The 23,596-nt window shown below is 42.2% G+C and overlaps 1 protein-coding gene across 1 annotated transcript in view; it reads left to right on the top strand.

Moving 5' to 3' along the window:
• mrap2a (melanocortin 2 receptor accessory protein 2a) overlaps positions 1–12,524 on the top strand; it is a 30,592-nt gene extending 18,068 nt beyond the window's left edge. Inside the window, exon 4 of the mRNA XM_066701699.1 lies at positions 7,861–12,524. Coding sequence (XP_066557796.1) covers positions 7,861–8,257 — 397 coding nt within the window. The 3' untranslated portion in view covers positions 8,258–12,524. The remainder of the gene's footprint in view (positions 1–7,860) is intronic.
• The last annotated feature ends 11,072 nt before the right edge of the window (positions 12,525–23,596 follow it).

Raw genomic sequence — 23,596 nt, 5'->3', positions numbered from 1 at the left:
TTCCTCTTCTGACTGAGAGCTCGTGTCAGAGTATGCCCTTGCCAGAGTCTGCTGGGCCTCCTCGCGGCAGCATCACAGACCCTCCCCTTTGGCCTCCTCCGATTGAGGTCGCTGCAGTTGTGGTTTGGGTCTTTACAGGTGCATCCCCGCTGCGATCAAGCATGCTGAGTCACAGTCACTCCGGCGTGCTGGAAGGTGCTCTGTTGCTGGCGGAGCCCTTACTATTTGACCCTCGGTGTGCCACTGGGACCAGTCACCGAGTGGTGATGATGACAAAGGCCTCCAAACAAGGTTGGGGAGCAGTCTGCGACGGACGTGGTGTCCGAGGCAGGTGGACGGAGAATGCACGGGCCCTCCATATTAATGTCATGGAGTGCTCCTTGGTTTGTGTCATTTCCTGCCAGTCCTACGGGACAGACATGTGCTGGTTCAGATGGACAACACAGTCTCTAGTCGCGCAGACTGTACTGTCTAGCAAGCCATCTGCTTCTGTGGGTGCGGCCGCGGCTCCACTCCATCAGAGCAGTTCACCTCCCCAGCCTGTCCAAGAGTGGTGGCGGACCTCCTCTCTTGGTTTCAGAATGGGGCCTCCACCCGCTTGTGATACAACTGTGGAACAGGTTTGGCAGAGCAGAAGTGGATCTCTTTGCCTCGGCAGAGTCCACCCACTGCCCGCGATGGTTCTCTGTCCAAAACCGCTCAGGAACCCTAGGGATTGTCACGCTAGCCCAAGCATGGCCGCGCTGTCTTCTTTATGCATTCCCACCGTTCCCCCTTCTCCCGGTGATCCTGGAGAAGGTCAGGAGAGAACGAGCGACAGTTCTGCTGATAGCCCCATGGTGGTGTGGAAGGAAAGTTAGAATTCTTTCCCTCATATCTATTTTACTCTCTTGTATACTTAAGAAAGATAAGGTCAAGCCAGGAGGACAGGCCAGAAGGTAGCTTGTTTTCTGTTTGTTATTTACGATGAGAATCTTGGAGACCATGTCAAACAGTATGATTGAAGTGCCTGCTCCCTAATCCATGTGTTGACCTATGAACTCTGTCTTATAATGATATATATTCTGCTTAGCTAACTCTCTAAGATAATATAGTAATGACTATGTGATTGTAACCAGATCTTTGTTTTTTTGTGTATAAAAGCCTCTGACCTTTAAATGAAGGCAGAGCGATTTTGGGATCTTCTTGATTCACTGTTCCTCTCCACGCTGCGTTTATTAAAGGCGTTGCAACTAACGTTCCAACCTGATTGAAGATTGTTTTTCTTCCACAGTGGTCTCGCAGATTCTGGTTTGCAGACCTGATCACCTTCCTCCATGGATAGCCTTGGCAGCTCCCAGTGAGAGCGGACTTGTCCCTGGTGCAGGGCATGCTTTGTCACCCCAATCTGGGCCTCCTCCAGCTCTGGGCCTGGCCCCTGAGCGAGAACATTTCATTGCCTGAGGTCTGTCAGACGCGGTAGTAGCCACTATTCAGTAGGCCAGAGCTCCCTCTACGAGGTCGCAGTATTCCTACCGCTGGCGGACGTTTAGCACCTGGTGCCAAGACGACAGTCGAGACCCAATTAATTGCGCCATAGGGGTTATATTACAACTTTACAGGAGCTGTTGGACCAGGGCAAGTCCCCATCCACGCTCAAAGTGTATCTGGCGGCCATCTCCACATGTCATGTCTGGATTGATGGCAAGCCCCCTGGGTCTCATTTCCTGGCTGCGCAGTTTCTGAAGGGATGTCCCTGCCCGCATCGTACCTTGATGTAGCATTGGAAGGACTTTTCCAAGCCCCATTTGAGCCACTGAACGCAGCTGACATGAAGCTAGTGTCACTTAAGACTGTGTTTTTGCTGGCAATCACTTCTGCAAAACGCATGAGCGAGTTACACGCCCTGTCCGTACACCCATCATGTGTCCGTTTTGTGGGAGATGGTTCCAGGGTCACGCTATGGCCTGACCCAGCATCCCTCCTGAAAGTGCTGTCTCCATTTCATGTCAATTGATGGCTTTTCATCCTCCTCCCTCCTCATGGGAGCAAGAGAGTCACCTTCACCTGTTCTGCCCTGTGCGGGCCCTTAGATGCTATTTGGAACGCACTAAGGACATTTAGCGCTCGTATCAACTGTTTGTGTCCTATGGAGTGCGGACACAGGGCCAGGTGCATTCAAAGCAGTGCCTGTCACATTGGATTGTGCACACTATTACGATGACCTATGAGTCCACCAGGACTCCGGTGCCTGAACACTTGGTGGCCCAATCAACTCATGTGCCATAGAGCAAGAGACCACTGCTGCTGTCCTCAGTGTCCTCACTTGAGCGGGCTCTTGTGTTCCGCTGTGTACATAGTTAATTTGTCAGCACAGTAGAGCTACTGTTGCTCTACGTTAGCTGGTCTAACCAGCAGGCATCAACTGTTCCTGTGTTCCGCGGGTGGTGCATGAGTTGGTTCCTGCACCCTGTGGTGTATATAGTTCGTTTGTATGACATTGTAGAGCTGGTGTGGCCTCACTTCTAGCTGATCTAGTGGAGCATGCGGCCAATGTTTTTCCTGCACACTGCAATGTTTATGGTTTGATTGTTGTGGTAGAACCTGCTGTTGTCCTGCATTAGCTGCGCTAATAGATGACAACTGCTCCTGTGTTATGTGGTGGTACATGATCTGCTTCCTGCACCCCGTGATGTGTATAGTTGTTATGACAGCACAGTGGAGCTGGATGCTCTGTACCGTAAAATGAGCGTGATTTCTCCTGTGCTGCGTGGAGGCAGCATGAATGTTCCTGCCAGCAGGCTGTATATACTGTTATGTCCAGCTGTGGCTACTCAGTTGTGTTTTTCAGTGGGTCTGTGGCCCCGCTCCTGCAGGATCAGGGGTCCACTGCCACGTTAGTGCATGGAGGGCGCACAAGTTGCTTGATTGCCCGTGCCATATATTGTGCAAGTAGATTATGGCCTCGCTCCTAGGTGCACTAGTAGAGCAGCCAGCCTTTCTATTGTAAGTGGAGGGTGTAAGGGTTGACCTCTGTAGCCCCGCTTTGTATATGCTGATTACAGATATTTCCCAATAAAGAGTGACTGCAGGCAGCCCAGGTGTGGCCCCAAGGGGCCTCTGTGGCTCCTGTCTGGAGTTGTGTTGCTGAGGCCCCCTAGCAGTATGCCTCAGGGCAGGCTCCCTTATCAGCTTGATGCCTCCTCCCTTGTGACGGTTTTGTTATACAGCTCCCCCTTGGGCAGCGTGTCTGAGATAACAATAGGTTCCGAATGCGACCCCGGTTATCTGAAAAAGGAAGCACTGCCCAAGGGTTTCAAGGTCACGCAGGAGTCCTGGCTCTCGGCAAAAGAGGATGAACCTGCACAGACGTCATCTTTTATCAAACAGGAAGTGGGAAGGGACCTGTTCTGAGTGACGAGCACAGGGGCCAATGGCAGCTTTGATAGATTGACGTTTCGATCAGGTTCCTACGGAAGTGCGCAGAAAACCCTTGGGCAGTCCTTCCTTTTTCAGATAACTGGGGTTGCATTCACAACCCATCATTTAGAAGTATTTCAATGGCTTTCTTGTGAGAACACAGATAGGGGTGCCTATTTTTCAATTTTTGGCTGTACTCTACCCATCTTTAAAGTTGTAATTAGCACTGTTAATCCATTTCTCAATTTACTTTATTTCATTGCAATCAGGTGATACAGAGTAATTAACTAATCAGTCTACCATTGCTTAATTACTGTGAAAACAGTCCTTGGGAGTAAATCTTGTTAGTCGACTTGTTCTGAAAAATATAAAAACAAACTAGTGCCCTGCGATGAACTGGCAATTCATCCAGGGTGTGCCCTGCCTGGTGCCCTGTGTCTGCTGGGTTAGACTTTATCTCACCATGACCCTTTTCTGGATGAAGCGATTATGGAAAATGTATGGATGGATTAAATGGAGCTATAGAGATTTGCTCTCAACAACTCTTTCTATTCACTCGACACGCACATTGACAGACTCCTTAGTTATTACAGATCACCATATTGCGGTTTAAAGTGTCATTTCAATTGAAAGAAGTTCTGAATACATATGTGATTCAGTGATTTCATTGCAAAACTCACAATTATTTTCTACGCTAATTTCAGCTTTTCTGGTGGATAGGACTGACTAAAATTACTGTTGGAAGGAGGCAACCATTATTGATGGAGCTTTTCCCTCTGTATTGTAAAGTGTAACAGCAGGACTTACATTTGCTTTTGTGGTGGAGATTCACAAATGACTCTTCCATCAGACACTGAGATTTTATATTTTATACAACCACAATAATTTCAATTGTTACACTTTGACATCCATGATGGTCAGCAAATTGACAAATAGATTGCTCAGAGACCTTCCCCATAAGCAGGAGAGTATAATTGAAATTATTTTTGAACTACAAGCTTGCTGCTTGTGAAGAAAGTGTCCTAGTTCCCAGAGAGGAATTCAGCACAGTGAAAATGCTACTCCACAGTAGCTTGCTGTGAAGAGGGTTACAGAATCAATCTGTTGGTTTGTGGCTCATTACATTGGGCTAAGTAGGTTACGATATCACAGCTCATTCTGTCTTGCATTTGTCAAACAGCTGTTCTGTTTCTATCGCTGTGTTTATCCGCTGTGTGTCTGAATTGTGTTCTTAAATTGGCTTAATTGGTCCTACCACATCTGAATATATAATTTACATGCTCTGCTCTGTATGTGCCTAAATACCTCAATAACTGTCTGAAACAACAGCTGTTTTGCCGAGAATGAAAATGCACTTTATAGTTGTTGTTTTTTTTACATTTTTCTTCCTTGTTTCATTATACATATGAATGCCAGAAGCTTCTTAAAGCATTAATTAAATTATAGTTCATGCTTACTTTACTCTCATTAAGATCTTATACCTTCTACTCAGAGAAAAGTGCATGGTTGAAACTACTAATCATATTTAATTAAATACCAACAGAACTGATTTATATAATGTAATTCATTGAATGTTCATGCATAGAACAAGCCTTTGCTCATTTGAATAGTTTGTTACCTTTTGACCCTTTTAAAACTTAATGACATCCGTATTTAGACGCCAAAATCTTAATTCATTTGCTCTTCATAATTTATAAAATGTTTGTTAAAAAATCTCTAGAATTTCTGTATATGATGTCACTTTCCAGCATTGCATGTTATGAAAAATGTACCGTAGTTTGATACAGGGATTGCACTGACTTGTAAAAGTGGAGTTGCACCCTGGCCAAATAAAGAGGCAGCAGTGTGCAGGGAAAAACATTTAGAAACCCTGTAGAGTCTTAGTTTGAGACACTCTCTGGAGAGTGTGTCCATTTGCTTTCATGTTGTTTCATGCTTTACTGAGAGACAATTAGAAGACATATGTCACAAAGATGTCACAGCACGTGTGTACCTTAGTTTTCTGTGCAAAAATGTATGACGATCTGTTTTGCTTATGTGAACAGCTTATATCTACACTCACCTAAAGGATTATTAGGAACACCTGTTCAATTTCTCATTAATGCAATTATCTAACCAACCAATCACATGGCAGTTGCTTCAATGCATTTAGGGGTGTGGTCCTGGTCAAGACAATCTCCTGAACTCCAAACTGAATGTCTGAATGGGAAAGAAAGGTGATTTAAGCAATTTTGAGCGTGGCATGGTTGTTGGTGCCAGACGGGCCGGTCTGAGTATTTCACAATCTGCTCAGTTACTGGGATTTTCACGCACAACCATTTCTAGGGTTTACAAAGAATGGTGTGAAAAGGGAAAAACATCCAGTATGTGGCAGTCCTGTGGGCGAAAATGCCTTGTTGATGCTAGAGGTCAGAGGAGAATGGGCCGACTGATTCAAGCTGATAGAAGAGCAACTTTGACTGAAATAACCACTCGTTACAACCAAGGTATGCAGCAAAGCATTTGTGAAGCCACAACACATACAACCTTGAGGCAGATGGGCTACAACAGCAGAAGACCCCACCGGGTACCACTCATCTCCACTACAAATAGGAAAAAGAGGCTACAATTTGCACAAGCTCACCAAAATTGGACAGTTGAAGACTGGAAAAATGTTGCCTGGTCTGATGAGTCTCGATTTCTGTTGAGACATTCAGATGGTAGAGTCAGAATTTGGCATAAACAGAATGAGAACATGGATCCATCAGCCTTGTTACCACTGTGCAGGCTGGTGGTGGTGGTGTAATGGTGTGGGGGATGTTTTCTTGGCACACTTTAGGCCCCTTAGTGCCAATTGGGCATCGTTTAAATGCCACGGCCTACCTGAGCATTGTTTCTGACCATGTCCATCCCTTTATGACCACCATGTACCCATCCTCTGATGGCTACTTCCAGCAGGATAATGCACCATGTCACAAAGGTCGAATCATTTCAAATTGGTTTCTTGAACATGACAATGAGTTCACTGTACTAAACTGGCCCCCACAGTCACCAGATCTCAACCCAATAGTGCATCTTTAGGATGTGGTGGAATGGGAGCTTCGTGCCCTGGATGTGCATCCTACAAATCTCTATCAACTGCAAGATGCTATCCTATCAATATGGGCCAACATTTCTAAAGAATGCTTTCAGCACCTTGTTGAATCAATGCCACGTAGAATTAAGGCAGTTCTGAAGGCGAAAGGGGGTCAAACACAGTATTAGTATGGTGTTCCTAATAATCCTTTAGGTGAGTGTATATTACATTACATTGGTTGCTGAATACAAACAATAGATTTATATTTTGATATTTTGCACCTGCATTTTCTTTGCTAAATCTATAGTTAAATGTTATCACAGGTATGAATACACTCAGTAACAGTGGTTGAATTCAATAGTAATATGTGCATATTTTTCAAGCCACTTTAGGTGTTACAGCAGTGCAAACGAATATCAGGATGCATATATCACTAACTAGTTCACCAAAGTAAAATCAACATTAAACCCATAATGAATCACAAATCTACAGCACAGCCTACAGCACTGCTTCAGGTGTGATCTATTAGTGGAGGGACAGCATAACACGAATAGAGAGTGCATTGCTAATCTGGATCATGGAAATAGCTTTTCTCAGGGATTGCAATACTCTTGATAGAGCTTAGCTGGTGGCCTGTGGATATTGGCACAAGTCCTGGTCCTGCATGATTTTATCTGATAATTTTAAACTTAAAATGGCTATTATAAGTTATATAATTGTATAATTGTATCCCACCTTGATTTCAGCCCTTCATATGTATTTGACAAGTGCACATTAGCATGGATTGTTCTCAGATCAAAAGGTTTAAATACAATGTGAATAAAGACTAATAGTAGGAATAAGCATAATACATTAATTTTCAAAGAAAATCTCTTCCTGATTACAGGGATCTCAACACACAACCATTTACATCGTAAGTGTCTGCTACATTTTCATGTTCTGTTTTTTTTTCAATCAAATTTTAATTAATGTCAAAACATTGTTTTCTTTCCTTCCATAGATATTTAATGTACGCAACCGCATGGAATTATTTTGTTAATATAATAGTTATTTGTAATGATTCAGAGATAGACAGTTCCCATGGGTTCCTCATCTGTATTTACTATAGGCTATATTTTCAGAAGTGATTCCTTGTGCAATACAGTTCTCCTACTCTTAAGTCCTATTTTCTGTATACTGTATGAATGCATGGTAAACCAAAAGTGGGACAGTTAAGATAAATAATAGATGCAATCAAGATATAATTATCCTTGTTATCTTTGACCAGCTGGTTGTGTCATTCAGACCTGATTATTTTACTTAGAAGCGATGCCTGTAGTTAGGCTGAGAAGATGTGAACAGTTTGATACACCTGTAATCACACAACCAGAAGCATGCTGACACAGAATCGTATTTTTCACTCAAAGGAACCCTGAGCCGTGTGAGAAGCGCCATCACCTCACTAGGTGTGCTGTAGATGTGGGCTGTGGCCAGGATTTGGACCACCATGGCCGACCCAGCCTGGCGGTAGAAGAATCCCGCTCCCTCTTCCACTGCTACATCAACGAAGGAGAGCAGGGGGCTCGGGGGAAACAGGGCAGCAAGGCCTTCAGCCTGGACCACAACAGCCTTCTGGCTCATGGGACAATGGACGGGTGCCGGCTGGACCAGGACATGAACTCAATGTCCCACTTCAATATCCCCAACTTTGTCAACTCTGAGGACAGTTCCGCACTGGAGGATGATGACTTGCTTCTCTGTGAGCAGCCGGTTACGCTTGGCAGTGTGACCAGACACAACAGCTTGCACCAAATTATCCACTAAAACAGGCAGGGATCGAATCTATGTTCGACTCTACCCAGACCGCTGTCTGCCTGTATGAAATGCAGTTATGTGATACCTTGGTACGCACAGTGACATTCATGGATAAGGGAGTCTGCCAAGGAATAAATAATAATAATAATAATAATAATAATAATAATAATAATAATAGATTCAACCTTTAAAATGCTCATGCATGTTTGCAAGTCAATGCAAAAGCAGTTCATGTTGTATAATGATTCATACAGAATACCATAGGCAGGTGTAAAAGTGGATGTACAGAGAAAAATAATGTATAAAAATCAATTCTGGTAGACCATTATTGATTTGCATTTTAAATAGAATACAATTAAAAAATATAATAGTCAAAATAATTGGAAAACATTTATAGTGAAATTATCAATCAAAGTAATTTGAATGAATATAGCTATTAATTGCTAAGAAATTGTGTACAAAATTGACTTAAACTCCCCACCATTCTTTCTTCTGTTTATATTATAAAACCAACATATTGTTTAGGTTTCCATTTTAGGTTGCCACAGGGGCGTCGCTAGACCCTATTTAGGGGGGCTTTAGCCCACCTGTATTTTCTCTCAGCCCCCCTAAAAATAAGATGATTATGAAGTAACGGCGCGGCCAAACAGTCCAACAAAACACTGTCAGCAGCCCCTTGTATTTTCTCACTGTCAACAACCCCTCCCCCCGCTCTGACACTGTCAGACCCCAACCCCCACCCTAGCGATCCTGGACACCATTTCGAAGCCCCCCTAAAACTTGAAGTCTAGAAACGTCCCTGGGTTGCCATATGAATTAGAGTTGATGTATCTGTGTGTAAGTAAAGTGATGTAAGAGTGAAGGGTTTTCCTATAGGCTGGATTATTCATAGTGTAGGCACACAAGCAAGCAACTCACTGGAAGCGATTGGCAGTTTCCAACTGTGTCTTTAGTAGAAAACACATCACAGTTTACCCAGGTGGTTTGAAATTCAACCATCAAATATTCCACAACAAGTTACTGTGCATCAGTGCAGCTGTTTTTCCTTGAAAAAATGAAGACCATATAAATTTGTTGTTAGAGAAATATATGCAAGACGACTTTTTCATATCAATTAGACACCATGAAGATCGTTTGTCACAACCCGTTCTTTCTTGATTGGTACTTCTACTAACTAGGGTTGTCTCTGAAGGTTTGAATGTTCATTCAGACTCCAGACCATCAAAGGTTTTTACAAATTTTCAAAGGTTCGTCACGTGACAATCACATCTTTTTATTTTTATTCCCAGCTAAATTACGTTGCTACAACTTTGTGCAAAGTTGGTTGTTAGCTGGGTTGTTGATACAAATTGACATTGTTTGAAGACTGTAGCATGCAACCTCTACAGATAGAGTGCCTTGTGAAAGTATTCACACCCTTTGGCATTTTTCCTTTTTTGTTGCCTTACAACCTGGAATTAAAATTGATTTTTGGGGGTTTGTATCATTTGATTTACAAAACATGCCTACCACTTTGAACTTGAGTGTGCATATCTATTCAACCCCCAAAGTCAATACTTTGTAGAGCCACCTTTTGCAGCAATTACAGCTCTATAAGCTTGGCACATCTAGCCACTGGGATTGTTGCCCATTCTTCAAGGCAAAACTGCTCCAGCTCCTTCAAGTTGGATAGGTTCCGCTAGTGTACAGCAATCTTTAATCAAAGATTCTTAATTGGATTGTGGTCTGGGCTTTGACTAGGCCATTCCAAGACAATTAAATGTTTGCCCTTAAACCACTCAAGTGTTGCTTTAGCAGTATGCTTAGGGTCATTTTCCTGCTAGAAGGTGAACCTCCATCCCAGTCTCAAATCTCTGGAAGACTGAAACCGGTTTCCCTCAGGAATTTCCCTGTATTTAGCACCATCCATCATTCCTTCAATTCTGACCAGTTTCCCAGTCCCTGCCAATGAAAAACATGGTGTTCTTGGGGTGATGAGAGGTGTTGAGTTTGCGCCAGACATAGCGTTTTCCTTGATGGCCAAAAAGCTCAATTTTAGTCTCATCTGACCAGAGTACATTCTTCCATATGTTTGGGGAGTCTCCCACATGCCTTTTGGTGAACAGTGGTTTGCTTATTTTTGTCTTTAAGCAATGGCTTTTTTCTGACCACTCTTCCATAAAGCCCGGCTCTGTGGAGTGTACAGCTTATAGTGGTCCTATGGACGGATACTCCAATCTCTGCTGTGGAGCTTTGCAGCTCCTTCAGGGTTATCTTTGGTCTCTTTGTTGCCTCTCTGATGAATGCCCTCCTTGCCTGGTCCGTGAGTTTTGGTGGGCGGTCCTCTCTTGGCAGGTTTGTTGTGGTGCCATATTTTTTCCATTTTTTAATAATGGATTTAATGATGCTCTGTGGGGTGTTCAAAGTTTCGGATATTTTTTATAACCCAACCTTGATCTGTACTTCTCCACAACTTTGTCCCTGACCTGTTTGGAGAGCTCCTTGGTCTTCATGGTGCCGCTTGCTTGGTGGTGTATATATACTGAGATCATGTGACAGATCATCTGACACTTAGATTACACACAGGCGGTCTTTATTTAACTAATTATGTAACTTCTGAAGGTTATTGGTTGCACCAGATCTTATTTAGGGGCTTAATCTCAAAGGGGGTGAATACATATACATGCACCACTTTTCCGTTTCTTTTTTTTTTTAGAATTTTTTAAAACAAGTTATTTTTTGAATTTCATTTCACCAATTTGGACTATTTTGTGTATGTCCATTACATGAAATCCAAATAAAAATCTATTTAAATTACAGGTTGTAATAGGTTGTAAGAAAATAGGAAAAATGCCAAGGTGGGTGAATACTTTCGCAAGGCACTGTAAAGGGATAATGGGGTAAAGGCGGTGTGGTGGGGAGGAGCATTGGGAGAGGGGATAAAAGATGAAGGGAGGTGGAAAAAAAAGACAGTGTGTGAGTGTGTTCAGTCCCTGAGACCATTGTGAGCTGCAGTAATAAGTAATACAATGATTTGTTGTTGCACCTGCAATGATGAGGTGGGCTTACTCCTTGAAAACCCCCGCAACCATTACAATACTAAACCACACTTCAGATATCCCACCATCTAAATTAAAACATTTGATTTGTATACTGCCCATTACAGAAAAGTTTTTGGATATAAAAGTTCAAAACTGTAATAAAAAGTACCTAGATTGCCACTGTCGTGTCAGTAGGCATTGGACCAGATTACATTTAAACAATGTATTTTGAAAATACGATTATCACTGATATAAAAAAAATGTTTCTTCTGAAAGCACTATCCTACCAGCATGCCTGCAGCACCACTGCATTATTCTGCTTTATTGTTTCTTTATCTGCGATCTTTACAGCAAAGTGTTGTGCAATATAATGGAAATGTAAAACAGTGTTTCGATAAAGTGTTGCTGTTTGGATTTGTTGTTTAATGCACAGAAGACCCCTCCAAAACCTTAATGTAAATTTGTAACTGAAAATATCATGGAGGAAAAAGCATTTTCCAGGATCATTTAAAATTATTATGCGTTATTTATTAGGCTTAATGGGTCAATTGCATAGAACTGAAAGCAGCGGACTGGAGATGATCCCATATTTAGTACGCGGCTCCATACTAAGTCTGCGAGTTCATTGCGATTGAGCCATTAATAATAATAATAATAATCGGTATAATAATAATATATATTGTTGACACAAACTCTGAACTGTAGAAGGGAGTCTTTTCATTATAGTCAACCCAAATGTTAAGGTACTGTTCCTTAACTGTTCCTTTAGTATTTACTACTTTCAGTAGTTACATTAAATAATACACTGAATAATACAATAATACAGTAACATTAAAAAATACACTGAACACCGGCATATATTCATCAAGGATTTTACACCTGCAAGTAAAATTAATATAAACCGTGTGCTTGTAAAAAAAAAAAATAATAAAAACATTATTACTGTTCGAGTTATTTTAAAACACAAGTGGATGTTTGGTGTATATATATATCAAAATCAAAAGTGGTCCAAGGAAGGAAAAGTGGTGAACCGGCGACAGGGTCATGAGCGACCAAGGCTCACTGATGCACGTGGGGAGTGAAGGCTGACCCGTGTGGTCCGATCCAACAGACGAGCTACTGTAGCTCAAATTGCTGAAAAAGTGAATGCTGGTTCTGATAGAAAGGTGTCAGAACACACAGTGTATATATATGTACAGTACTGTGCAAAAGTTTTAGGCAGGTGTGAAAAAATGCTGTAAAGTAAGAAGGTTTTCAAAAATAAACATGTTAATACATTATATTTATCAATTACCAAAATGCAAAGTGAGTGAACAGAAGAAAAATCAATCAATATTTGCTGTGACCACCCTTTGCCTTCAAAACAGCATCAATTCTTCTAGGTACACTTGCACACAGTTTTTGAAGGAACTCGGCAGGTAGGTTGGCCCAAACATTTTGGAGAACTAACCACAGTTCTGTGGATTTAGGCAGCCTCAGTTGCTTCTCTCTCTTCTTCATTCCAATCAGATGCCTCCCTGATGGTATTGAATGATGGATAAGTATCTGCCTGTACTTCTCAGCATTGAGGATACCATTAATTCTGACCAAATCCCCAACTCCATTTGCAGAAATGCAGCCCCAAACTTGCAAGGAACCTCCACCATGCTTTACTGTTTCCTGCAGATACTCATTCGTGTACCGCTCTCCAGCCCGTCGGCGAACAAACTGCCTTCTGCTACAGCCAAGTATTTCAAATTTTGACTAATCAGTCCTGAGCAGCTGCTGCCATTTTTTTCATGTGTTTTCATGCATAGTTGAGTTGCTTGGCCTTGTTTCCACGTTGGAGATATGGCTTTTTGGCCACAAGTCTTCCATGGAGGCCACTTCTGACCAGAGTACCTGGTATCTGTATCTGTACCAGGGTCCCACTGTTTTCTGCCAATTCTGAGCTGATGGCACTGTTAGACATCTTCCAATTGCGAAGGGAAGTAAGCATGATGTGTCTTTCATCTGCTACAGTAAGTTTCCTTGGTTGACCACTGCGTCTGCGGTCCTCAACATTGGCCATTTCTTGAAATGTCTGCCTGGGAGAGACCTTGCTGATGCAGTATAACTACCTTGTGTCTTGTTGCTGTGCTCAGTCTTGCCATGGTGTATGACTTTTGACAGTAAACTGTCTTCAGCAACCGCACCTTGTTAGCTGAGTTTGGCTGTTCCTCACCCAGTTTTATTCCTCCTACACAGTGGTTTCTGTTTCAGTTAATGATTGTGTTTCAACCTACATATTGAATTGATGATCATTAGCACCTGTTTGGTATAAATATTTAATTATACACCTGACTATATGCCTACAAAATCCCTGACTGTGTGCAAGTGTACCTAGAAGAATTGATGCTGTTTTGAAGGCAAAGGGTGTTCACACCAAATATGGATTTGATGTAGATTTTTCTTCTGTTCACTCACTTTGCATTTAGTTAACTGATAAATATAATCTATTAACATCTATTTTTGAAAGCATTCTTACTTGCATTTTTTCACACCTTCCTAAAACGTTTGCACAGTACTGTATATATATATATATATATATAGTGTTTTCATTCAAATCTATACACTAGTAGCTAATGTGACATTATTGATACATTATGCTAATTAGCACCAACGAAGCTTCGAACCTTCGATCGGTAATGTGTTACAAACATTCGAAGGTAAAAATATACCCTTCAGGACAGCCGTATAACTAACACAGCTTGGCGTTGTATAGAGATTTGATTTTTAAAGCTGAAAATCTTTTTTGAAGTTCTTCATGTTTTTTATGTTTATATCAGGTTTGAGGAAGGGTCTAAGGTAGTCACTTGTACTGGCTGCTGACTATTTTCCTTTACTTATTTTCATACAACGTGATTTTCTGCCAGCATATGGGATATAATGATACTCCCGGAGTGATCAAAGCAAACTGTCGGTTAATTCTAATCATTGATGTGTGATTTTGGAAATACATCCAATAACTGCATAGTGCATAACATCATCTACACTTCTCATTGCAATGTTTCAGTGGTTTTTGTGAGGAGTTATGTATTTTATACATATATATAAATAAACAAAAACAAACCTGTATCTGTTTGTGAGAAGTAAATGTCATGGATGCAATAATTATATGCAACCACTGATAAAAAAAAATCACTGGGTTTTAAATAGAGACCCCAAGTTTATGGTTTGTTTGATTAAGAAGCCTTTTAATAAATGTTTAAAAACATTTTAACACTTTAATTGATAGGCAGGACAGTTCTGCCAGAATTAGTTGAAATCCTTACACAGCAGTAAACCTATCACTGCTTATTTCTACATAGACAAGCAGAAATAAGTTAAATTATATTAAACTGTGCTGAATGACAGCAATGGAAAATTACATACACGTGGAAAACATGGTTCACCTACTATTTGTACTAAACTTTAAAAAAGTTCATAGCTTAACAATTCGTAACAATTTCTTTTAAAGAATATCAACTAGTAGGAAAAATGTAATTCAAAGGAGGGTAGCCAGACTTCACTCCATTGCTGAAGTTATATCATTCCAATTTGAACATTTGAAAATGAAATAGGATCGTGAGACATTAGTAATATTTATATTTTTTAGACAGGTGAAGTGATAATACACTAAGAGTTAACTACAACATTGCAAACCAGTTGAAAATATAACTGGGTCTCATTGACAGGTACTGTTACTGATGCTGCTACAGAATCAACAACTCGGTTGTTCTTATGAATACATTCATCTGTGCCTATGATGCAGGACTTCTGCTTGGGTTAATGTTCTCCATGCTTAATCATATACGATACATGCTACCATGGCTCAGTGAGATAGTGTGCGGTCTTTATGATGATTATTGCCAGTAATACTACAGAAACACACACTGTGTTGGCATGGTGCTGTGTTCAGGGATTCAACAGAAGTCTGAAGAGGCTGAGCAGTTTTCTGCTCATAGATTTTGATCTGGATCCCAAGGGTGGGGACAAAAGACTGGAAGAAGGTGTGCTCCAAATGTTATACATAAACAATAGCACAAATAAATATACGGTTGGCAACGAGCTATGACTACAAAGTGTCATTAAGTTCAAGTCTTAATTTAATTCCTAAGTGTCCTGACAGCTGGCTTGCGTATGTAGATGGAATATAAAGCTTTAAAATCGAATCGAACATTTATTGTAATCTGTCCTCTGAAAACAGAATGTAATGTTATTTTAGCAACACTGTATTCAGGCCTGCTCTGGGTATAATTTATGTTTTACAAGGAAAGACTTATTAACTTTAAGCTACAATTTGTGCCTTTGCATTGACTGGATTACTTTTACAGGTTACAGGTTGCCATGACAACCGAGCCTGTTACTGTGTAGACCAGAAGCCGTATTTGTCAACCTGCACATAAACAAGTGGTGTTTTAAGGGGGCAGAGAAACTCTCACAAAAAATAAACCTCTTTACAACTAGCCTATATATATATATATATATATATATGAATACATAGATTTTCAAATTAAGAGGCCAATCGGTTTTACCCATCCAGCATCACGTTCTGTGGCATCTCCTGACTATACTCATTATCTCAGCTTTTAACCAACCCTGTCAGTTTTCTTCCCTTCAGCTCTTGACTCTGCCCTCTCAGCTCCTGTACTGCTGTGTCCTGCTGAGGCTGTCTTCTTATTAGGACGTTAATTTTCATTCCTTCTACCTTTTCACTTTGGTTCAGTCCCCTAATTTTCCTTTACCTCACCAGGGCACTCTTTCTCCTTCTCCTCCTAATTCAAGTGGTCTTCAAAGACATCCTCAAACTCTCCAACTCTATTGCCACCCGTCTTACTTCATCCATCCAGCTCTCTCTCCCACCCACTTCAGCCCTCTGCTGGCTGAAACTCTTCTGGCCAAACCTGACTGCTTCTGCTTCAATTCCCACACCCTTACCTCTGTCCCTTGCCTGTCTCTTGACCTCATACTTTCCACAGATTTTATCCTAAAAAAGATACTGTTTTTCACTCTACTTTTATTCATTCTCTGTATTCCCTCCTGGTTATGTCTTTCCTTTGCTCTATAATATCCTAGCGCCACACTGTCTGACCATACTCTCCTGACCCCTCAAAACCATTGCAGAACATTGCTCTTCATGTCCAGTCTTCCAGTGCCACAATCCTGCAGGTTTCACTCATCTTTCAAAATGAGAACAGTTGTGCCCAGTCAAGGGAATCATTTGTTTAAATGCCTAACCAGCAGCTCAGGTGAAATGAAAACCAAAATACCTTATGCCCTCTGAAGACTGGATCTGAACGCTGTGCTCCTGCCTTGCAGCTACTGAATGTCTTACGGACTTGCACAGCATATATATCTCAATTCTATTGCCTTCTGTTTGCTTCCCATCTCTACTCTTGTGCTCCAGTTTGTAAACTATTGCACTTCTGACACAATGTAACTGATTTGTCTTCTGTGACTTAATTTTTTTGGTCCAGATATGTATAAAAAAAAACTACTTTTAATTGTTGTAATCCTTCAAAGTGGTTTGCTTAATGGTGTGTCAGACAAATAAAATATATATGGGAGTAGTGGTTTTCTTGTGTATGACAAGCATTAACTATCTATTATACTATATATATATATATATATATATATATAGCACATTACAATTAGGATGGCAATATATGTAGAATATGTTAGGTACAAATATGTTTTGTTTTGATTTTGATCTTACGGTTTATGTTTGGTTTTCCATTTTCCATACTTTATTGAAAAACATTTCTCGGGGACATGAGGCAATCCTGATTGGTCGACTGTCACATTCGGCCATACTTTGGCTACGCTAGAGCATACTGTATACACACACTATGAAGCTGCTCACTAGTGAGAAACAGTGCAGTTGATTGCTTTGTCACTTGGAATCTGCTGACAGATGAATCAAGGATACTTGTTACTTCAAACCCCCTTAACCAGCATTGACTTAATAGCCCAACTGCAGCACAGATTCAATCAGTATGTGAACAGATCCAAAAGCAAAAGTGGGAAAACACTTTATTAGCTGAGGTGGAAACAAAACTACAATGCAAGATCCAACAGAAATCACATTCATAACCCGCCTACTTTTATTAAGTTGGAAATTAATTTGGGTTGAGTAACGGGGAGCACGTGAGAGTGTATGAGGAGGTAAGATAGATACTGTGGTGGCCTAGAACATTTAGGGACTTTTTAAAATATATTCTGAATGATTCGTTCACAGGGGTAATGTGGTTAAAAGGTCCAGACCTGCCCTAACGCAGGTGGCAGAGTTTTGAACATCCTGTACAGGCAGTTTTAGAAACAGGAGTATGGAGTATGATTTAAACCAAAAATGGAACGTGTCCTGTTGGACGCATGTTCATTTATATAACCTATCATATCAAACTGTGCTACCTCCTCTTTGTTCTCCTCCCTCACCTCCTCCCTTGACTCTCTCTGTCCTCTCACGTCTCGTCCTGTCCGTCCCTCCCCTCCTCAGCCTTGGCTCTCTGCTGTTCTCCGCGCAACCCGAACTACTCTGCGTGCCGCCAAACAGAAGTGGAAAAGGACCAAACTCCCAGCTGCCCTCGTACTCTACTGCTCTCTACTGTCCACATTCTCGTCCTCTCTCACCTCAGCCAAGAAGTCTTACTTCCAATCTCTCTTTGAATCCACTGTCAACAACCTCCACAAACTCTACTCCACCTTCTCCTCCCTCATCTCTCACTGCTGATGATTTCGCCTCCTTCTTCTCCTCCAAGATTGCAGACATCCGCAGGCTCTTCAATACTCCACCCTCATCTCCCATCACACCGAAACCTCCCACCGATCAAGCTTCCTTTTCTTCATTCTTGCTTCTCTCAGATGCTGAAGTTTCTGCTCTCCACTTACGTCACAAACCCACAACGTGTGCCCTGGACCCTCTCCCTTCTCGCCTCTTCCAAGCATCCGCTCCTGATCTTCTCCCCTTCATCTCCTCCCTCCTCTCTGGCTATTTCCCCTCTGCATTTAAACAAGCTGCTGTCATCCCACTGCTCAAGAAACCAACCCTTGATGCCACCTCTCCTCAGAACTACCGCCCTGTCTCCCTATGATGTCCACCATCAGCTCTCTGACTTTCTGTCCCAACACTCCTTGATTCTCTGCAATCCGGCTTCCGCACAGCTCACTCCACCGAGACAGCTCTCCTGGCTGTCACTGACTCCTTCAGCTGTGCTCGGGCGGCCTCTCTCTCCTCTGTCCTCATCCTCTCCGCAGCATTTGACACCATTGATCACTCCATCCTCCTCTCCTGCCTCGCTGACCTTGGAATCTCTTGGACTGCTCTCATCTGGTTCTCCTCCTAACTCAGTGACCAGTCCTACCAAGTGACATGGCGAGGCTCCTCATCCACCCCCCAACCTCTCCTCACAGGCGTTCCCCAAGGCTCCGTCCTGGGCCCGCTCCTGTTCTCTCTCTACACTCACTCCCTGGGCCCCCTCATCGCTTCCCATGGTTTCTCCTACCACTTCTACGCTGATGATGCCCAGATCTTCCTGTCTTTTCCCTCTTCTGACCCCCTCATACCCTCTCGCATCTCTTCCTGCTTGTCTGCTATTTCCGCCTGGATGCACTCACACCACCTCAAGCTCAACCTCTCCAAATCTCCTGTTTCCCCCCCCCTTCCTCACCTTCTGCTGACCTCCCCATCTCGATCCCCTTGGAATCCACCACACTCTCTCCTTCTTCTTCTGCTAAAAATCTATGAGTCACCCTCGATCCTGCGCTCTCCTACACTCAGCACATCACCATGCTGGCACCTGTAGATTCTTCCTGAGCAACATACGCCGGATCCGTCCCTTCCTCACCGACTACTCGACTCAGCTACTCGTCCAGTCACTGGTCCTCTCCTGCCTGGACTACTGCAACTCCCTCCTGGCCAGCCTGCCTTCATCTACTACCCGCCCACTCCAGCTCATCCAGAACTCTGCGGCTCGTCTGGTATTCTCTCTGTCATGGTTCGCACATGCTACTCCACTGCTCCGCTCCTTCCACTGGATCCCGTTACCGGCACGCATTCAGTTCAAGACATTGACCCTCACCTACCGCTGTCTCTGCACTGCACTGAGCTACCTTCAGACACTCGTCTCTCCATACATCCCCTCCAGACCACTGCGCTCCTCCAGTGCCAGAAGACTAACTCTGCCTCCTCTCCACTCTCCTTCCTCCAGAGCCCGCTCCTTCTCATCCCTGAACCCTAAATGGTGGAACGACCTGCCCACCGAAGTCAAAACAGCAGAGTCCTTGACCTCATTCCGGCGCTTACTCAAGATACATCTTTTCCGACAGTACTTCCTCTATCCCTGCTAGATAGCACTTCACAGTTTTTATTATGCTTCTCGCGTTCTTGATTGTTTTCCTCCTTGCTCCCTTTTCCATAGCCCTTGTCTGTGACCCTACATCTTGACAGCACTTAGCTTTCACCGTCCAGGATGTAGGACCTCACTTACTGTACTTGTGTAAATTGTAATTTGTAAAATGTATTATTCTGAATTGCTGTTTTAGCTAAATTGAATTTGTAATGATTGATGCCTTCTACTTAACTGTATTTTTGCACTTATGTTGTAAGTCATCCTGGATAAGGGCGTCTGCCAAGAAATACAAAAAAATAAAAAATACATTATAATAATAATATATAATATAATCAATTTTTATTTGTATAGCGCCCTTCGCAGGGTAGCCACAAAGCGCTTTACAGACTGGTAAACATACAACAAACGTACAGCAAAATAAAATACATAAATACAATAAAATAAAATATAGACCTGAGGGGTCCACGGCTTAGGGCCTAGGCCTAATGGTTGCCTCCCCTCCAGGCAGTATAGTTGTTACAGCAGCAAGGATATCAAGTTGTTTATCGGTGCTGCTGGCTGTGGTCTTCCCTCTGGAGGAGGTCTCTCGCTAGCCATCGGGGGTGGAGGGGTTGGACCATCAACAGACTTTGGGTTGCGATGGTTCGTCAGACCTTGGGTGTGGATGCCCCGTTGACCCTCTGTGGTGAGGTGCCTCTGGGGTGGGTTGTGCCTCATCAGACTTCCATGGTGGGGGATGAGGTGCCTCGTTGGACCCTCAGAGGGGGCTGTTGCTGGAAGACAAGAAGGCAGTTGTGCTCAGATACTGGTCATGCAGTGCAGGACATTTCCAAAGACAGTTGTGCAATTGCATGTCCATGGCACACCGGCAGCACTATGGGCTAGAAAAACAGAGACTAAACAAATGAGTCTTCAGACGTGATTTAAAGGCTGAGAAAGAGAGGGCATCTCTTACATTGGCTGGAAGATTGTTCCACAGCTTCGGGGCCCTATAACTGAATGCTCTACCACCTGTGGTTTTCATGTGTATTTTAGGGAGCGCTAAGTAACCGGCTTCCTGTGATCTCAATGGCCGACCTGGAGTGTATTCAATAAGGAGATCTTTTAAGTAGGGAGGTGCCAGAGAACTTTTAAGTCTATCCTGTAGCCAGGGGTGTCGCAAGGGGGTAGGCATCCTATGCAATTGCCTGGGGCCCCCTAATGGGAACCCCCCCCCGCTCTCACAAGGAGAAAACTCGGCCGCAAGCTCTCACGGAAGAAGCTCTGCCGGACCCCCCCCCCCACGGCATCACCATCAGGAATGATTTTGCCTGGGTCCCCCCATATACCCTACAATCGCCTCTGCCTGTAGCGCACGGGCAGCCAGTGAAGAGAATAAAATCATCAACAACCTTGCTGCCAATTAATTTCTAATTGCAGAGGTGTCCATGTACTGAACTGAACAAAACTACTAAAAACTACCAGCTCACTATACGAAAGAGTCAAATTGGTGTCAACATGAGTACTATTGGAAAACATTTGTTTTTAAATTACAATTATACTAATTACACTTACTCTCTCACTGTTTATGGTACTAGATATGACCTACCTCAGTAGCTGCTGTATGCTACTGCTGGTGTTGACATCAAGGATACAATACACACTACTCATTCATGTAACGCATGGATCAGTGCACCTTAAAAAAAAAAGACAAACATGCACCATAAAAAATGAATATTATACAGTGAAAATAATAAAGACGTTAAAGAACATCAATTACCCAACTAGTAGAGAGTGCAATCGGTTTTAAAAATGTAATAAAACAAACCTCTTGAATTGTTCATTATAAAGATGTTAACACATTCTTTACAAAATTGTCAAATTCAGTCTCCAGACCCTTCTCAAATGAGATAGAAACTTAGGTCTGAAAATGTGAAACAGGTTTTATGCAAAAGTGATTTTTCTTGTATATTATTTAGTTTACAAGAAAAGAAAAAAAGTGTAGTTTTTACCCTGAACTTAAGGAAAACTATTTTTCTTATTACATCTATTCTATAAGCAGGCTTACAAGAATCACTGCTCCTTCTTTTCTTTCCCGCGCTGAGCTGCCAACCTTCTAGAACTAAATTAAGACTACTAACTCTCAAGGAGGGAGATGAAAGCCTGAAAGAAACTGGATGCAGAGATTTCAGAGGCTGAAATATTTTGCAGATGTGGAAGACCCCAGACCCCAATGGATTTCCAATTAAGTACTATAAAGCATTAATGAACACATTTAATACACCTTTGACAGATTATGGAGGAATCACTGCATAAAGGAGAACTATCCCACACTTTGTGGCATGCAATAGACTAGAATAGATAAAGAGTGCTGCTGACGGGGCCTTTCTAAGGTGATATTTCTCACCAGTTTGCACCTTTCCTACAGCACGTTCAAGAATTCTAGTAATAACGTATTACTTATAATACAATAGTTTAAATACTAAAACATGTCAAACTATTTTTTGATTTGGATTAAATAGCACTGAAGATGGGTTGCAGAATAAATTTGGGGCCAATCAGATGCCTCCCTGATGGTATTGCATGATGGATAAGTATCTGCCTGTACTTCTCAGCATTGAGGAGACCATTAATTCTGACCAAATCCCCAACTCCATTTGCAGAAATGCAGCCCCAAACTTGCAAGGAACCTCCACCATGCTTCACTGTTGCCTGCAGACACTCATTTGTGTACCGCTCTCCAGCCCTTCGGCGAACAAACTGCCTTCTGCTACAGCCAAGTATTTCACATTTTGACTCATCAGACCAGAGCACCTGCTGCCATTTTTCTGCACCCCAGTTCCTGTGTTTTCGTGCATAGTTGAGTCGCTTGGCCTTGTTGCCACGTCAGAGGTATGGCTTTTTGGCCGCAAGTCTTCCATGAAGGCCACTTCTGACCAGACTTCTCCGGACAGTAGATGGGTGTACCAGGGTCCCACTGTTTTCTGCCAATTCTGAGCTGATGGCACTGCTGGACATCTTCTAATTGCGAAGGGAAGTAAGCATGATGTGTCTTTCATCTGCTGCAGTAAGTTTCCTTGGTTGACCACTGCGTCTACGGTCCTCAACATTTACCATTTCTTGAAATTTGTGCCTGGAAGAGACCTTGCTGATGCAGTATAACTACCTTGTGTCTTGTTGCTGTGCTCAGTCTTGCCATGGTGTATGACTTTTGACAGTAAACTGTCTACAGCAACCGCACCTTGTTAGCTGAGTTTGGCTGTTCCTCACCCAGTTTTATATGATTGTGTTTCAACCTACATATTGAATTGATGATCATTAGTACCTGTTTGGTATAACTGTTTAATCAGACACCTGACTATATGTCTACAAAATCCCTGACTCTGCAAGTGTACCTAGAAGAATTGATGCTGTTTTGAAGGCAAAGGGTGGTCATACCAAATATTGATTTGATGTAGATTATTCTTCTGTTCACTCACTTTGCATTTAGTTAATTGATAAATATAATCTATTAACATGTCTATTTTTGAAAGCATTCTTACTTTACAGCATTTTTTCACACCTGCCTAAAATGTTTGCACAGTACTGTACATCACAAAATATAAACTCATGAACCTCTGTAAACTGTCAGCCTGGATAAGGGTGTCTGCTACGAAATAAGTAGTAGTAATAATAATAATAGTATGCATGCTTCTGTGATGTTTTTGTGGAGACATGTTCTCTGACAAATTTAAATACAAAAACATTAAATAATTGTGGGTGTTGTCAGTTATCTTTGGGAGGAAAGAAAAGAATGAACAAATCTGTTCCGTTTACCATTCAATTAAAAAAAAAAACATTTTGCGATGGAAGGCGTTTGTTAAAGTGACTCATCTAGCTTGTGAAATTAAGATACGTTCATTCACAGTGATCACTGTGAACACAACACAGAGATCAAAGGGAGTCACTTTAACTACTAATGTTCATTACTACAATTGCCAGATCCCTTTTCTATATCAAAC

Source organism: Amia ocellicauda, chromosome 1 (genome assembly GCF_036373705.1).
Source record: "Amia ocellicauda isolate fAmiCal2 chromosome 1, fAmiCal2.hap1, whole genome shotgun sequence".
Classification (NCBI taxonomy): domain Eukaryota; kingdom Metazoa; phylum Chordata; class Actinopteri; order Amiiformes; family Amiidae; genus Amia; species Amia ocellicauda.
This window is presented reverse-complemented; position numbering and strand designations above follow the sequence as displayed.